The 18,865-nt window shown below is 42.0% G+C and overlaps 1 protein-coding gene across 4 annotated transcripts in view; it reads left to right on the top strand.

Moving 5' to 3' along the window:
• Positions 1-2,340: 2,340 nt before the first annotated feature.
• Positions 2,341-18,865, top strand: part of LGR5 (leucine rich repeat containing G protein-coupled receptor 5) — a 120,607-nt gene continuing 104,082 nt past the window's right edge. For 3 of the 4 annotated variants that reach the window (XM_037513984.2, XM_054696226.1, XM_054696225.1), the window contains exon 1: positions 2,570-2,831. In XM_037513984.2, coding sequence (XP_037369881.1) covers positions 2,620-2,831 — 212 coding nt within the window. In that variant the 5' untranslated portion in view covers positions 2,570-2,619. Of the gene's footprint in view, positions 2,832-18,865 lie in introns of all 4 variants that reach the window. The other variant, XM_037513983.2, reaches the window with a different exon arrangement.

The following is an 18,865-nucleotide window of genomic DNA, read 5'->3' as shown; positions in this document are numbered from 1 at the left end:
CATTGATTGAAGATTAATGCAGACTACAATCATGGGGGGTTTCACAGAAACAATAGGGTCTTGAGTTGCACTTACAAAATAAGTAATATGAAGGTAGGTTTTTATTTTTTTTTTAAAGGCAGAAAAGTAGGCAACTAAGTTATTCTATAAATGTGGCTGAAGGAAAAAGAAATACTGTAAGAATAAGCAAAGGGTGGTAGCGGGTATGGAGCTACCATAGAGACAAGTGGAGGAGCAGAATACAACAAAGCCTTATGCCATGTCCAGAATCCTGGATTAACACAGTTTTTAGCAGCCACTGTCATATTTTCCAGAATCTCTAGATCACAGTTTTTTTATTTGCAAAATGAGAAGGATGTTGTAAATAAATCTTAGCCACCCTCTTTACCCTCTCATCCAGACAATCTCAAATTCGTGATGATAGGATTTACCCAAGGAAAGAACATGTTTAGAATATAGGTTTGGGTCCAGGAATCTATATATTGTTAAAAGTTTTATCGGTGATCAGCCAAATGTAAAGACCGCTCCTGAAATGGAGGGCAAATACACCTATCATGAAAAAATTTTTTTAAAAATCCTTCCACCTACACAATTCAGGAGTTTATATGGGAAATCGAGCAGGAGAGGCTACGCGGAAGATTAAGGAAGGCCTTGAGGGCCTCCCTGGTGGAGTAAGGGGTTAAGCACAGCACTATGAAGCAATCCGCAGCCTCTGCAGCATGAGTTCGATCCCCAGCCGGCCAGGGAGCAACCCGCATGGCGAAACAGACCTCTCCTGTCTCGCTCACTCCTCCCCTCAGCAGTATGTTTCAGTCAGTCTGTCTGTTCTCTTCCCCCACTCTGTCTCTGGTGAATGCTCTCACCCCCCTCATCTCTGGCCTGTACCCCAGCTCTTGTATCCATAAATAAATAAATCTTTAAAAGAAAAAAAAAAAGGAAGGCCTTAAAAGCTTTCAGGAAGCAAGGAGGGCATTATGCCTGGGAGTGATAATTGTGCATTTTTGTGAGTTGATGTGGCACGCTTGGGCTGTCGCCTCTTCCGGCTGCTCACTTAGCTCTGGAGAGGGAGGCTTATACCATACGGAGGTCTTCTCTACAAGAGAACCCCAGACTTTTCCCTTCTTTCTTCTGTAGATTCATTATAGGACACTACTTGGGGGGCACCACAGTAACACTGATCTATAACATTATGCAAGTTTCATGTGTGCAGCATTACACTTGAACATCTGTCTACTCTACATCATAACAACCACCAAGAGCCTGGCTTCCATCCATTATGCACAGTGAATCCTCTTGACCCATTTCACATGCCCCAACCCTTGCACTCCGGTAAACCCCATTGTCTTCTCTGTATCTAAGAATTTGTTTTTATTTTGCTTGTTCGTTTGCTTTGTTTCTGTATATTGCACTTGAGTGAAATCATATTTCTGTAGGACAGTCTTTAAGGAGCATGAGACCTTGCCTTTTGCACTGGCCTTGGGCAGTGGTTCCCAGAGCCCCAGTGTCTCTCATCTGGGTAGGACTACAGTGAGTTAGAAATCTCTAGGATACTTAGGATGAAAAGGCCCTCTGTACAAAACCAAACCAAACAGTCATCTGTCTATCTGTCCAACATTGTTTAACTAAAAGTGACTTCCAGGGTCCTAAAACACTTTGAAAAAACAGTCCCTTCGACTCCCCGGGCCCGCTGAGTTACGAAGGCAGCCCTGGAGTGCTTGCTCGCGAGTTGTATTTATTTAGCGATTAACCCTGCGCTTTGATTTTAGGGCAAAAGCGAGTCAGACAGTGCGGTGTGAGGTGAGGATCAAAAAGGCCACCCATCGTTCCTCTGGAGACGCTTATCCTTACCCTGGTAAGGACGTTATCCATACCCTGATAACCTAACTATTTTTCTGGGTCGGATTTTAGCTTTTGTTTTGTTTTAAGCTCTCCACGTATCTTCTCCATTATTTGAAACGCGCGTGGGGAGACCATGACGCATCCTTCGGTGCCTGTCCGTCTGTGTCCGTCTGCGTCCCTCTGAAGCAGGTCGCTTTCGGCTTTCAGATCTGAGCGTCCAGAAGGCTGGTGGGGGTGAGGGCCGGGTCCCCTGCCCCTCGTGGGGCGCTGAGCGCCGACCTGGCCAGCGGAGCCAAAGCTCCAGCGCCAGCAGCTCGCCTGCACCTCGCGCCGCCTGCCGCTCACCAGCCCTGGACTCCGCAGAGGAGGGAGGGGACCCGCGGGGGGGAAAGTAAGGCTGGGCGGGGGGTGCCTGGAAAGCCGGGCTCGGCTGACGTCACTGGGCGCGCAATTCGGGCTGGAGCGCTTTAAAAAAACGAGCGTGCGAGCGGAGATGCTGCTCCACACAGCGCAGGCCGCCTGCAGCAGCAACGCGCTTCGCCCCTGCGGTGGCTGCAGCGAGGGCCGCTCCCCAGGCCCGCGTGGCCGCAGCGGGCACGGCCCGGCCCCGCCGCGCTAGTCCTCCGCGCCCCCGCCGGGGGGCAGGAGCAAGGCGCCCCGCGCTGCACGCGCCCGTGGAGCTGCAGAACCCGCCGAGTCGCGTCCGCCGCGCCACGCCGCGCAGCAGCCCCGACGGTGCCCTCCGACTGCGTCTCGCCGGCCGCCCTCTGCCCCGGCACCATGGACACCTCCTTCGTCTGCGCGCTGCTGTCCTTGCCGGTCCTGCTCCAACTGGCGGCCGGGGGCGGCTCCCCGAGGCCCAGCGCGCTGCTGCGAGGGTGCCCCCAGCACTGTCAGTGTGAGCCCGACGGCAGGATGCTGCTCAGGGTGGACTGCTCGGACTCGGGGCTCTCGGAACTGCCCGCTAACCTCAGCGTCTTCACCTCCTACCTGTAAGTGCGCTCCCGGTTCGTTCTGGGACGAGGGCAAAGGGAAGAGAGGGAACCCAGCATCAGACGGGGGGGCTCCTCCGTTCTCTGCAGCTTTGGAGGGAGCGGGAGAGTGTGCAAAGGGCATCTTGGACGTGTTGGGGTCTCAGGGGAAAATGCATGCGTCTCAGGGGGTAGTGCTCCCGCACTTTCTGAGCCCACAGTAAAACAGCTTCAAGGGCCACCCCGGGAAAGCACTGGTGAGCAGCAGCTTCTCTGTCCAGTTCTAGGCAGGTCGCAGGGCGCATTTCTGCGAGTGTAGACATTTACCTACGAAGTGGTCATTCGTGTCCCCGAGTCTGAAACCTAAGGGCAGGCTGCGGGGTCGGTCCCCAACCCACCCTTGCATCCTCGTCTGCATAGCGAATAGATGGGCCGCAAAAAGTTTCCCCAAAGGAGGACTCGAGCGTGCCCAGCTCCAAAGGAACTTCCTCTGCATCCCCTTGCATGGTCGTGTGATGTAACCTTTTTCTTTTCTTTCTTTCTTTTTTTTTTTTTTAAATGGAGCGATTAAAATGTGGCAACCACAAACCCCATTAGAGCTGCCAGAACGTTATCTTTACCTTTGGCTGCCCGAGCCGCCCTTTGAAGTGCCCGCGGCCGCGGTGTAATCTTTAACCATCTCCTCCTCCCGGGAGGTAAAGGGAAGTGGGCTGAAGGCGGCCGGGCGGGTAAACAGCGGCGCCTGCACCGGAGGGGAGACCTGGAGCTCTCTGACAGCCCTCGGGGATCCCTCGTCCCCACAACACAACCGACAGACCCCCCGCAGCAGAGATGAGGCAGAGGCTCATTTCATAACTGTCCTTGGGAAGCGCAGGCCTTGAGGGTAACAGGTGGTTGGGTGGATGAGGTGACCCAGGAGGAACTCGCTTCTCGGGGACCAGAAACTGCTCCCCTCCCCCCGTGAAGAATCTGGGGTCGGTTCCTTGGGGCTGAAAGACCAGGTTTGGGGTCACTCCGGCAAAGGTGCAAAGCACAACGTGACACATTTAGACGAATTCGAGGCACTGCGGCGAGCCCACCCCGAGCCCTTGCAATAACAGTTTCGGCTTCTCTGATGTACCCTGGCAGGAGCGTGGGGATGTTGGTGAACTCGATCTTTCCTCTGGTTAGTTGTTTTCCCGAGGGAAGAAACATGAAGAGGCTTGCACAACGCTCTCCGCTAGATAGTGATTCTTTTTCTAGAGACAGGGAGGGAGGAAACTGGGTTTTTTTTTTTTTTTTTACCTAGCTTAATGTTGTATTCAAAGAGAAGGACGAGCCTGCTAGAGTTTAGTATTAGTAGATGGCAGTTTCCTCCTCATCTACCATAAAACTATTTGGGCTGTTTTGCTGTGCCTGAAAGGGTTATACAATTATCTGTTCTCCCCACCAGCTTTCCCTTGCATGGCACACATCGCATGCAGTGGTGAGGTTTTCACAGTGATGGAAATCTGCTCTCCTAAATGATCATTCTCTAAGAGTTCACATTTCCTCCTCCTAAACAGCTGCCTTACTACAAAGGGAAATACTCATGGCCAGTCGCTCTGGTTTAACTACTAAATCAGTGTTTCAGAAGTCATGTGTTTTCCTGTAGAGTGAATTTCTGAGAGCAGTGTGGCAGTTTTCACTTAAGAACCTAAAACTATTCTTTCCCATTGCTTTGAAGAAACTGACTATATTCAAGGGAGGTGTGCAACCCCCTTCCTACCCGCCCCACTTGCCTAATTATTTAGATCATAAACTTTTATAAAACGTGTTTTTAGATGCACAAAACAAATGTATGAATGTAGAGTCAGGAGGCTTTTTCTCCCACTTGAAAGAAGGAACATTTGTTAGGCTTCTGTTACTTCAAGTTGGCATAAAAGACAGCTTCCAATTATTTCCCACATACCTCAAATGCATTTAACTGTATCCTCCATGTGCTGAGGGAGATCTCACTGCCACTGTTCCCCTCTCTATTTATCATTATAGATAACCCCTTGCAGTCAAGATACCATCAGGAAGTTAATTGTCATGTTTCCTGGTACTACGATGGCAGCCTATACTCTGGCCTGGGGGAAATTTTCTCAGTGCCCTATGAAATAGTAAACTCAGAAGTGGCATTTCACAGAATATGAGGGCTGAGCACAGAAATCAGTGCTGAATAACCCAACTGATGTTCTTCATAAAGCCACTTCAGAATTTGGTCTCCTTCTAGAATACAAAATGCCAGAGGCCATGGAATGCCCTTCCTTTGTGGGCTGAGGGCTTTGGCACTCTGGATTGGGAGTGGGGAGTAGGTAGGAGCCACAGGGACTCTGTGCAGACACTAAAGGTAGATGGTGCCCTCTTTTGGTTACACCTAGAATTATGTGTCCATTTCTGCCTTCACATGGGCATTCATATCCTATAAGAGAATTTTTATTTTTTTATGTTCAATTAAATAAGTACATGTCAGTGATTTTCTAATTTCAAGAAAAAGGAAGCTTGAAAGCTGCCTTTGCTGTTGAAAGAGAACACTAAGTTACAGCCCTATGCCTTTGGGGCCCAGTGGTAATTAAATTTTGATGAGAAAGTTGCGGTGTGCAAAGACTAATGTGGGTAGAAGGCCAGACTACTATCTTTTATTGTTTGTGGTGGGTTATCACCATTTATTTGAGTCAAAATGTTATCTCTTGATCTTCCTCCCCTACCCACAAAAAGAACAGGCATTTCATTTTCTTCTAACAGATGGATGATGGCACATTTCAGCTGTACACATTTGGCAAATAGATTTTCCACGATCTGATAGCTGGCTGGTCAGACTCATAGATAAAGAAAGTTTCTGAAATCTTTGCATAGAAGGCTAGAGCTGTTTACATGCAATTTTATTATCTATCTTCCCCAGAAAAGCTAAATCGTAAGCCAGTTCAAACATCAATATTCACTCTTTTCTTACTGATCTGCATTCCCCAGTAGGTCTTTAACAGGACCACTAAACGTGGTGGAACCACTAGAAAATCTTAATCCTCAATCTTGTCTTTTTCTCTCCCCCTCTGCCTTCCTTTCCACCCCTCCATGGGCTATAGTCTCTGATCTTACATCAGGGGCTAACAAATAAAGCTCACTCAGAAGAAAGTAAGCAATATACCAACGTGGAGAGATTAAAGCAGACAAGTATTTACAGTGTTTAATACATCTTAATCTGGCAGCAGTGATCTCTCAGAAATAAAGAGGTTCTACCATCTAATCTTATTGTAGACAAGTTACTTTAATGTGTGAGATGTGGACATTTTTGCTAATAAGGTCTTCAATGTAGGCTCCTTACGCTACTTTGATGGGTCTTTTATCAGTGTGACATGCATATAGAACTAAATCCTAAAGACTATCTTAATATTGTAAATATGCTTTCTAAGCCATTTTAAATAAAACTGAATTTTTCCTGCTGTTGCTGAAAGACATGAACATTTCATCTACAAACAAATTTCTGTCACAAGAACCAAAGAAAACGGGAGAATGTTTTCTTCATTTATGTACTGTGACTTTGCAATACTATTTAATTATACAATTATTAAAATGGGTTTTAATAAAACTGATCAAAAACCTCAATTAGCTAAATGAAGTACAGCCATCATATACTTGGGTTTTAGGAATTTAAGCTGCAGCTTCAAAATTTGAAAACATTTTCAGAATCTTCTTTGAGATAATTCAATATATTCCTGCTTCCCTTAAAGCAAAGTATTTTAAATAGAGGAAGATGCTGGTACGTTAGCAATGGTTACAAACCCTTAAATGTTATAATAGTCATAAAATTCAGATCAACCTCAAAATTTACAGTTTGTTATACAACCTACTTTTAAATTTTATTTAAAACATAATATCAATGACTTTTCTGCATTTTGATGAAGTTCTTTCTTTTTCTCCAGGATACCCAAGGTTTTGATGTTTTGTTTGTTTAGTAATTGTTTGGTTATAGGAACAATTATTGGAACTGATTAAATTAGTCTAAGTGACTTTTTTAATGTAGTGCTTCTGATTGAAACAATTTTGTAGTGTAGATTAGAATAAATATTTTACTGAATATGCTCAACTTGTGCCTGGCAGGGCTTGTGTGAGAATGAATTTTTATATATAATAAATATGATCTCCAATCTTTTTCCTCCTTACATGTTTTCTTCAGAGTAAAGAAGTTCTGATAAGCAACAAAAGATAGCAAACACAGCTGAGTTAGAAGATCGGAATCAAAATATAATCTTTATAGTCAAATAAAATTGAGTTTGATAATGGAAACACTCCCTTCCACTTGAATGAGTTTACAAGTTTAAAAATACAACACCGGTCTATGATTTCTCATAGTTAGGCTTTTTTGATCTGAACTATTTGATTGTTTTCAACTTCTAGAACATAACTGTCAAAGTCATAGAAATGATACCCAAGTAAGCAATTAACCCAATAAAGTTATAAAATTAATGACACTGCAAAATATTTACAGTTTTATAAATGATACCTAATACTACCTGTCTTAGTAAAAGAGTTTTTTGTATTTCTTCTATTAAATTCAGAACATAGTCATTTTAGCTATAAATTTAAGTCTGTTTCCAATCAATCCAAATCATATGCCATAAAATAGAAATGAAAAACAGTAGTGAGCTCTTACAAGCTCTACTGAGCAATTTTGTGAATTTTTTTTATTTTGTTCAGTTATCTATATAAATTTATAATAATGCTAAATGGTACATTTCCTTGTAAACACTCTACCACCAGTAGTTATTTCTAGTAAATTGAGTTCTTCATAAGAAGGCAAATTCCTTCCTATGAGATTCAACCTTACTGCTGTTGCAATGTTTTCCTTTCTAGAGTCTCATTTTGTAGAGAGATGAATCAGACCGACATTAAAGCCATAACTCACATAGACCTATGAAAACAAGCTGATTATCTGACCCTGTTGCTATTTTTGGGGTATCTTAGTAGAATTTCATTGGCTAAATCTACCTAGGAGTTCAAACCTAGTACAACTCTTTTATTTCTAGATCTGTCAACTTCAATCCACATTTTTTTTAAAGATTTATTCATTTATTTATACAAGAACTGGGGTACGGCCAGATGCGTGGGAGGGTGAGAGGATTCCCCAGAGCCAGAGCGGAGAACAGAACAGGCAGACTGACTGAAATACACTGCTGAGGGGAGCAGCGGATGAGACAGGAGAGATCTGCCTCGCCATGTGGGCATCTCTGCGGCCTGCGGGAATAGAACTGGCACTGCAGAGACTGCGGACAGCTTCACAGCGCTGTGCTCAACCAGCTGCACCACCAGGGGAGGCCCTTCAATCCACATTTTTACTCAGTCGTTATAGTTGCCAACTACATGCTTAATTTCACCCATGGAACTCATTATCTATGGGAAAGAAGCCACTTTATAAGCTACAAGGTGGGAGTTTCCATAAAAATTTTCAAAATTCGGGCCTCCCCTTGTGGCACAGCGGTTGAGCGCTGGGCTGCGAGAAGCTACCCGCAGCCTCTGCACCGCCGGTTCAATCCCCGGTCACCGGTGAGTGTCCCACATGGTCCAACAGACCTCTCCTGCCTTGCCCACTGCTCCCCTCAGCAGTGTATTTCATCATTCTGCCTGTTCTGTTCCCCACTCTGGCTCTGGTGAATTCTCTCACCCTCCCGCGCTTCTGCTGTACCCAGGGCTTGTATAAATAAATAAATCTTTAAAAAAATAAAAAACATTTTATAATTCAAAATTAATTTTGTTCTCTGTAGGTTACAGGATACAAAGCAGACCCATTCTTTAACCCCCTGGCATTTTCTTTCACTTCTTTCAGTTAATTTTTCTGTTTCATCGATTGAGCCCAATGGGCATGCCTTACCTGCAACTGGTAGAAAGAAGAACATTCAGTTATTTGGTTTCAAAAAATGGAATAATGTTATCTAGTGATAATGCTAAAGAATTGTTGACAGGGTGTTAGCATTCATAGGGGACTTGTTTAAAAGATGTTTTGGAAGCAAGAATCCTTCCTCATACCCTCATATAATAATTACCCCATTTTCAGTGTGTAAATCTGAGATTGGAGAAGCTAAAATTTATTTTGAGTGTACGCAAAGGAATTAACCTATGTCTATGAAACCAACTTCCGTGGGACCTCCCTGGTGGCACAAAGGGTAAAAAAGCAACCTATGAAGCTGTCCGCAGCCACGGCTTCATGAGTTCGATCCCCGACCAGGGAGCTACCCACATGGCACAGAAGACCTCTCCTGACTTGCCCACTGCTCCCCTCAGCAGTGTATTTCAATCAATCCATCTATTCTTTTCCCCATTCTGTCTCTGGTGAATCCTCTCACCTCCACACCTCTGTCCTGTACCCCAGTTCTTTAAAAAAAAAGGGGGGGGGAGAAAATTACAGAGATTTGGATATTTCTACTCTTAAAAAAAAAAAAAGAAAAGAAACCAACTTCCTTAAAGTCAGATGGAAAAATACTTCAGGATGTAATGATGATGATGGACTCTCTTCCCTTTGGGGTTTATCCTCCTCACTAGACTATGAATTCATCCAGGTAGGAAATGTTCCATTTTTTATTCCAAGTGCCCACAACAGTGCCTGATGCTTAACAGATATTCAGTAACTATTTGTGATGTTCATTGAATAGGATTAGCTGAACCAGCTACTGAAATCCCAGGGGCTAATCAGGAAAAGATAGATGAGAACCACTTGTCTGCAAGTAACAGAACAACACAAAGCTATTGACATCTCCCAAGTACATCCCAGCCACATTTGAATTACAATTAAATTGTGTTCAGTTTAAATGTTGCAATGAATTGTTGAGCAAACATGCTGAAACTTAAAAATCCAAATTAGTTTAGTATTTCAATAACAATAATAACAGCTGACATTTAGATTGTGCTTCCTTTGTGCCAGGCATTATCCTAAGTGCTTCATTCAGTAATATGGCCCCAATAACCTGTCACATAGGTATTATTATCATCCCTAACTTTGGGCTTCTCTGCTTATCCCAAGGACAGTTCCAATTGCTCAAAATATTAATAGACCTCTTTGAAACTATTTTCAGGGCCAGTTTACCAGAAAGTCAAGAAACACAACCCTAACAGTAATTGCATTGGTGCTGAAATATTTCAGTACATTTTTCTTTTCAGGAACACAATTTGTGAAGCTCTATAACCAGAAATATCTCTCCAGGGAATCCTGGCAAATGCAGTTTTTAATTTTCAACAAAATTAGAATAATATCATAAAGTTTCAAGCCAGTATTTTAAGTTTAGTAGATAGCTTTTCATATAGCCATTTTCTTCTACAGAAACAATTTTTCTTGTCTCCGTGTCAAAGATAAATTGTGATAGCTGCCTGCAATTATAAAGGATGATTAATAGACTAGTGACTTCCAAGTTAAAAGTAAAACATCTTTTTTTTCTATGAACAGGTCTGTGTGTCAAGTAAAGTAACTGAATTCTATGGAACAATTTCCCAGTTCTAAGAGACATGAACATTCTTAACAGGTCAATTTTATTTGAGTTTGTATTCACCTTAAAAACCTATGAGATGAATTGATGATACAAAGGTGTCACAGTGTCATTTATTTAACACAGAATGGAAAATCATTTCAAAATTTTCTCTCTCCACCCATCTATCTATCCATGCATCCATCCATCCATCCATAGCCTATGTCTGGTTTAACAATTAGGCCAGTAATAAAGTCTTCTGTGTAAACTGGAAATCTGGAAAGCCAGAAAAAAGTCCCCTCCTTCAAACAAAGAAGAAACCTTCCTGAACTGCCCATTTATTTGCTTCACTTCCTCAGTTCATTTGCTGATGTAAATTAACATGTATTGATCATTGTCAACATGATAACCAAGATATGGCCATCTAATTATAAACTATATTCATTGTAAAGAGCCCCTCATCAAGTAAGTACTGATGTTTGAAAATTTAGGATACATTGTGGTATAATCTCTAAAATCTCTTCAAACTGCTCCCTTACACTCTAGTTTTCTACTAATTTGACGTAATTTAAAGTTTTTTTTAGCAGTTTCTAATTTTCAAGTGTCTTATATTTTAATTTATGTACATTTTCCATTTTCATTTTTCCCTTCCTGACTTCAGAAGTTTTGTTTGATCTTCTAAGGACTATGGTGGTTATGGGGAAAGAAAGTGATCTCATATACACAAACACACACACACCAGCACACCAGTAAGAAACAATTTCCTTTGTTCCAACAGTTAGGTGCAAATGATGCATAACCTTGACATGGGATGGCAGTGGAGAGCCAGCCCTTTTAAGAATGGTGTTTGTATGAAGGCAACTTGAGTTCAGTTCAGAAGCTGGAATGCAGGAGACAATTGTCCTGGCAAAGGGAGCCCACCTCTAGCTAAGAATGTGTGCACTGAGCTGACCTTCCTTGTCAGCCGGCTAGTGGAGATTAAGCTTTCCTCAAGTGGACCCTTGTTAGCCCAGCCTTTTCCCCATGTTGCTCATCTTTCACAACTAGAAGCCAAGTGTTTCAGATTATTACTCAACCTTGCAGCCACATTCCTTTATTTCCTCCTTCTACCGCCTTCCCTCCCACACGCATACACACAAACACACCATGATGGTTAGCCTTATGTTCATGCCTTTCTTTCCAAAGTCTACACTAAGAGAACCTAAGAATTTTCATTTTTCACTAAAAAAACTGGAACGCATTTTTGTGCTGCCTTTTCTTGAGATCTTGATTAAATAGAACAGGAATTTCTACAAAAGATGTCTACTTGCAAAAATAACCTTCCTTTAATGAAAAAAAAAGTCACAAAAGTGTTCTTCTCAGGAAAGTAGAAAACCACACATGATCTCAAATGGAAAAAATAGCAAGAATTTGCTGAATTTTTAACCTTAGTACATAGCAAAGATATTATTTTAAAGTTGGTTGGTTAATGTGGGTTGTATTAGAATTTTCATTGTGCCGTGTTTGGGTTTACCAATGTTGTTTTAATGAGTTTATTGGTTCGATACACAAAACACCACATGGCCCTTGAAGTTTGTTGGTTATGAGTTTTCTTATAAGGCATTTACTTGAAGGAACTCTGTTGCATAATCTACTGTTCTTTCAATCTATCAGGACAAAAATAACCTTTCACTTTATGTGTATATATATAATGAAGACTATTTGGTTATAAAAACTAGATAAAAATTTCCATGGAAGCAGCTACGTTCCTTCACCATCTATTTTCTATACATATTTTGAGACTTTCAGAGTAAACATTTATTTCTCAATGTTTACTGAATGAATTTAGAGTCTTCCAGTACAGGTAGAGATAAAAAATTTTCCTCTTTATTTTCTCCTCATTCTTCCTTTTCTGAAGGGACCCTTAGCAGACATGTGAGCCTTTGGTATTAGTCCTACTCAGTGATTATTGTGATGGCAACAGCCCAGTAGACTAAAAACCTAGGGGGCAAAATGGCATGAAAGGTAGAAAGACTAGCTAAGGTATTCTCACTAAAGAACAGCACAGGCAGGACCTCCCTGATGGCACAAGGGTTAAAGTCAGCACTATGAAGCTATCCGAAGCCACTGCAGCACGAGTTCGATCCCCGGCCAGGGAGCTTCCCACATGGCGCTGCAGACCTCTCCTGTCTCGCCTGCTGATCCCCTCAGCAGTGTCTTTGGTCCGTCTGCCTGTTCTGCTCCCCGCTCTGTGTCTGTTGAATTCTCTCACCCTCCACACCTCTGGCCTGTACCCCAGTTCTTGTATGCATAATAAATCTTAAAAAAAAAAAAAAAAAACCAGCCCAGGCAGAGCCAAGGCAATGAGAACTCTGCAAGACACCTGTCCCCAGATGGTGCACTGGTCCTGTGTCCCTCTTCCTCTCCGCCACTCACTAGACAATATCAGAAAAGAACTGTAAGGATGCACTTTCCTTATCTCAAAAGTCTTTCCCGCCAGGGTTTGACCCTCTCTTCTATGAGATGAAGGGAAGTTTTGAAAGAAGAGTTTTGGGGATTAAAGCATCAACTATAAATGCACCTAAATCAGGGTCTTTGATTTTAATTTGGGGAAGTCACATCCCTATCCCTCTGGTGGGAGATCTTAATTCACAGCAACCCCCATTCTTCAGCAGCTGTTGTTCTCTAGGGCTCAGTGCAATAGAGTACAGGAGGAAGTTCAAGATCTTTTTTCATTGAGTCTTCAAGCTCGGGTAGCAAAAGGAAATCCTAGTTAAACCAGATTCTCCCAGGGTGTAAGCATATCTCATTTGAAGATCTCAAAAATTTTAGCAACATGATTAACTGACAGCAAGTATCCACCTTCCACCTTACAGCTGCTGGCCTTCAGCATAAAGCTCACTCCCCAGGGTCTAATAATTGTGAGAAGTGTTAGGTTGATATGGTCTGGGCCCAAATGATTATTATATCGTAATTTGAAGCTCCCTTTGCCTTGGCTGTAGAAACTCCTCGGAACATAGTTAATTGTAGATTGGAAAGGAAAGGCTAATTTTGCTAGATTTATGTTAATTATAATAAAACAAATTCAGAGCTTGAGCTCATTGCTATATTTAGAGTAAGTTCTACTGTAAAGAACTAAAAGGATAATCTTTTATCCACAAATTACCAGAATGACTAAGCTGTATACCTAAGGTCACATTACACAGTGCGAGACTGAAATTTAATCATGATTGCTAGAGCATTACCCTAATTGCCCAAATAAACAGAATTAAAATCACTTGGATGGGTTGTAGAGGTTGTTGATGAGTCAAAAGCAATGTCTACCCAGGGATTTAGAATGGAAAGGAACTTGGAGGTTACCTAATCCAACAACTTCATTTCACAGATAATCAAATTCATGCTCATAAGAGGTAAATGACATTCCCTACATCACATAGCTGGCAAAAATAGAACTGGAACCAGGGTCTCCTAAAAACCCATTTGATTGCTCCTCTTTGTCATCTTTTTGCTCGAAGGTTAGATACTCAAGTGACTTCTAAAATTCCCAGTTGTTTTTCTAGATGTTGCCAAATATCCTGTTGCTTAGGCATGTTATATATTCATATCTAGGCATGCCTGAATTTTAATTTTATCTATTTGGGGCTCATTATAGATGAAGATACAGTGTCACCTAAGTGGTGACTGGTTCACCCAAAAATCTGCTGAGTAGAATCCAGATTCAATTTGAGAATAATAAATTTCCCAAATTTCTGTTCATAAAAGTTAAACATGTGTTTATTATCATTTAACTTTCATTTGTGGCTTTAATCTGACCTAGCTTAGGTCACCTTAATATCTTTATGTCCCTCCTGGTTCTCCTCTAGCTCTGAAATTGCATTAATTCAGGCTCACCTCCCTTTTGCCTGGCTAACTGTGGCAATCTCTTGTCTCAGTTTGCATGGACACCCAAGACACCCACATTCTCTAGCTCCCTACTAGTTTTACTGAAGATGTAACTCAGTCATGTCTCACTTACATTCAGTCTTTCCATGGTTTCCTGTGATTTTCAGGATAAAGTTTAATTCCTCAGCTTAACCCACAAAGCCAACTTCTCCTGTCTCATCCCCCACCTGCAAATTTTGCCATCAGCCCCCCTGCTCTGGCCCCTGTAGCATCCTCTCTGCAGCCATATCAAACTACAGTCTTCAGTTTCCATGTTTCATGGCTCCAGGTGTCCACATATGTTGGTCTCTGCTTGGAATGTCTTTCTTCTTTTTCATCTTGCTAACTTCTGGGAGTCTTCCTGGACTCAGTTCACACATCCCCTCTTCTGGAAAGCTTTCTGTAACCCACTATTTTAGACCCCTGTCTCTAATGCTCACACATCATACTAAGCCCACTGCTGTCATAGCACTGACCTCACTTGACCACCATACTTAATCTACTGTTTCCACTACTGGGCTACATAGAGCTTAAATTGTAGATTTTCTTACACCAAAGAATTGAGTCTTAGTATTTGGTGCAGAATGAGAATCCCTGTGAATCAGTCTTGTTTGTCATGTTCTGATCTGATATTCAAATATATCAATACTTTGATATCTTAGGACCTTGCTAATTCAGGGCAGATCTCCCATCCCAGGACAGCTGAATTCCTAGAGATAGCAAATGACTCCTCTGCAAAGGTGTTTTTCATGTGCAAATCAATGAATTCAGAGTCCAGGCCCCCAATCACCTTGTTTATTTAGAACCTTGTAGGGCTCTAGACCCTGGGACAGGTCTCCAACCTAATCACACCAAGTCAGATTATTTAAGACAGCCACAACACCCCAGAGCCTGCTGAAATTATTCTGAGTAGTCAATTCTAAGCCTGCTTACCCTGTCCACGACTTCCCACAGAGCCACAATGAAGTTCCTGCCAACACTTTCCTTCCACTCCTGCCTCCTAACTCAGCCTGATGTTTCCCCAGGTGGTCCTGTGTGCCCTGATGTGTCCCAACTCTTGAGAATTGTGAGTAGCTGTCTTTTCTATAGCAGGCATCTTCCAATCTATTGGCCTTACCATACCTGAATAATAGTAAAGCTACAATTTCGAGCACCCTTTCTCCTTCATGTCTAGGTTTGGGCAACTTCAAAAAAGGATATTCTCCTTGCTCCTGAAGGTGAATGAACACCATTTTTTGTCTCTAGGGGGTACTCTTCCATCCCCCTAAATTCAGTGGAAGACTCACACTTTGTCCACATGTAAGATCTAAGATGACATTGTTCTGGTCACCAAATGTGTCACAGGGACTGAGATGAGCTGACAGAATCTCTGGTGTAATCTTATAATGTGGTAACAGAGAGTTCTTCTGAATTTGGTAGACTGCATTGTAAATGCCCAAGACAGAGAGAAAAAATTCAATATATGCTTTTAACACTTTCACCCCTTTTAACATTTTCCCCTCAAAACAATCAGTAAAATAGTTATTATTATCCCTACTTTAAAAATGAGGATTTTTTTAAACTAGCAACAACAAATGTTGGCGAGGGTGTGGAGAAAAAGGAACTCTCCTGCACTGCTGGTGGGAGTGCAAACTGGTCCAACCACTATGGAGAGCTGTGTGGAGATTTCTGGACCTACTAAACATAGAGCTTCCATATGATCCAGCAATTCCACTCCTAGGTATTTACCCAAAGGACACAGAAACATCCATTCCAAAGAGCACCTACACGCCTATGTTTATAGTAGCACTATTTATAATAGCTAAGCTTTGGAAACAACCCAAATGCCCAAAAATAGATGACTGGATCAAGAAGATGTGGTGCATATACACCATGGAATATTACTCAGCATTCAAAAAGATAAACACATGTCATTTGCAGCAACATGGATGGCGCTGGAAGGGATCATGCTCAGCGAAATAAGCCAGAAAGAAAAAGAAAAATACCGGATGGTCTCACTCATAGCAGGAATCTAGAAAACTTAAATAAGGGACCAGGAAAATGAATAACTATAAGGAAGTGAAAATCAAAATCAACAAACAACTATGAACCAGAGACACTCTAGGGGGGGTGGGGGCGGGGAGGGGAGGGATTGGGGTCAAAATAAGGGGTTGTAATTGTATGGGGAATATAAAAAATAAATAAATAAATAAAAAGTACTTAAAAGTAAAAAAAAAAAATGAGGATTTTTTTGACAAAGATCACAGATCTATATTGGGTGACCTGGGTAGGTTATTGTGCCTCAGTTTTCTCAGCTGTAAAATGGCCATCATAATGATACTTACCTCACTGGTGGTTGTGAAGACATATAAGATAATGCAGGTAAATCATTTTCTTTGCCTCAAATGTGGAGTATGCACTGAATGTTAGGTGTTATTGCTTTTGTTGGTGATGATGTTACAGTTGTTATAATCATGCATTTCAGATACACAGAATTGCTTTATTATTATTCCCTTAAGAGCTAGTTTAATTGCTCTGAGATTTTACAAGTATAAACGTCATCTTATTAAATGAAAGTTTTTAATATTAAAAGCAAGGAGAGAACTGGACCTCCCTCGTGGTACAAGGGGTTAGTTAAGTCTCAGCACTATGAAGCTATCAGCAGCCACTGCAGCAAGAGTTTGATTCCCAGCCAAGGAGAGAACTGGACCTCCCTCGTGGCTGTTAAGTCTCAGCACTATGAAGCAGCAGCCACTGCAGCAAGAGTTTGATTTGACCCACATGGCACAGCAGACTTCTGTCTCACCCACTGCTCCCCTCAGCAGTGTATTTCAGTAGATCTGCCTGTTCTGCTCCCCACTCTCTCTGGTGAATCCTCTCACATCCAGCACCTCTGGCCTGCACCCTAGCTCTTATATGCATAAATAAATAAGATAAATCTTTTTTAAAAAGCAAGGAGAAAATTGCAGAAAGTGCTTATTAGGTCAAAGAATAGGAGAAACAAGAAAAGGCAGCTTCAAATGAGTAGTATCTATTTAGGTAAACATATTCTTTCTCAGATCCTTCATATCAAATAGAAAGTCTCATATTTCCACAAAGGTGTGCAGCATCACGTAGACCTGAACACACCCCCAGAGAGACTGGTGACTGAGTGAGCACTCTGTAACAGGCCGTGGGCTGGTGGCCCGTGTCAGAGGTCCACTTCTCAGGCATGATTTAATGGGTGGTCCTAGACTTGAATTGTTTCTTCTTCTTTTTTAATGCAGTATAATTGACATTCTATTCTAGTAGTTTCTGGTGTACAGCATGATGCTTTGATGTTTATATATATACATTGTGAAATGATCACAATAAATTTAGTGAACATGCATCATCAAACATAGTTACAAAATTACTTTTCTTGTGATAAGAACATTTAAGATCTACTATTAGCGATTTCAAATACACAGGACAGTGTTATTACCATCCCTATAACTGACTTATTTCATACCTGAAATTTTATACCATTGTGACCCCCTTCACCCATTTTGCCCAACCCTTGAGTTTCTATCCTCTCATTTTTTCATCTCACCCATCCCCAAGATTTTTTCTGCTAACTTCTTGGACTTTTAGATGCTCCAGTTTTGGCAATTGCCTTGCTACAGCAAAAAGTGAGAGATGAAGGACTTAGGGGGTTGAGAGAAGATAGGAAATCAACATACTGCAGAGCTTAAAACAAATTCCCCACACAACAAAAATGTGTTTGATTATTTTTTTAATATGAACAACTGAAAACATAATTCTACTCTAAGGATTCTACTCTAGGAATACTCTCATGTCTGTTGAAAATGCATGTAAGAAAAATCATGGAAATCAGTAATGACAACAAGGCTAAAATTATTCCCTGGGATATAATAGATATTGGGATATAATAGATTCTGACTTGGATCTGTGTGGGAGAGGGGAGTCAAAGTTAACTAGGGGTCTGAGTACCACTCTGGCTTGTATCTGCGCGTGGGGACCTCTAGAATTAAATCCAGTGAGCCCCAGCAGAGAGGAGATTAACGGTTGGTTCTCGGACCAGACAGTCTTTAAGTTCTGCTTGATGAGCCATATGCCACCATCCTGACTGGGTCTCTGCAGCCCTCCACAGGAGGGGTGAGCTCTTTTGCCTATAACCAATGAAATCAAGAGTGCAGGCCTGAAAAGGACAAGGGCATCTCCACTGTAGGAACATTTGTTTATCTTAGTACTTGCAGACTGATGATTCTGGAAGTCTTGTGTGTCTTCTGCATTACTAAAGTAGAAGCTGATTTATTTTATAGCTCTAAAGCCAAAACTAAAGGGCCTTTTAGGAAAATAACTCTTGTGTGTTATCCAGCAGCACAGATTGGAAGTGGGGCCTAATGGCCCAGCTTTATTAAGGAGTTCAAATAATCACTAAAGCAAGGGGAAAGAAAAGTCAAACAAATGAAGCATTAGAAGGGTCTCTCTCAGGCAAAGGGTGAAGAGGGGGTAAGAGGAAAGTGGCAACCCAGAGGAGACTGGCCAATAAGAAAAGAATCAAAAATTGTCAAAAGAGACTGGAAAGTGAGGGAAACTGCAGGACAGGGTGAAGAGTGAGACACAAGAAATCGGAGAGAGAGAGAGAGAGAGAGAGAGAGAGAGAGAGAGAGAGAGAGAGAGACAGAGCAACCTCTGCATTTACACATGGGAAAAAGAAAAAATGGGAACTCATTTTGG

This window comes from Talpa occidentalis, unplaced genomic scaffold (assembly GCF_014898055.3).
Source record: "Talpa occidentalis isolate TD23 unplaced genomic scaffold, MPIMG_talOcc4v2.1 talOcc4.16, whole genome shotgun sequence".
Classification (NCBI taxonomy): Eukaryota; Metazoa; Chordata; class Mammalia; order Eulipotyphla; family Talpidae; genus Talpa; species Talpa occidentalis.
The sequence above is the reverse complement of the archived record's forward strand: the minus strand, read 5'-3'. Positions and strand labels throughout refer to the sequence as shown.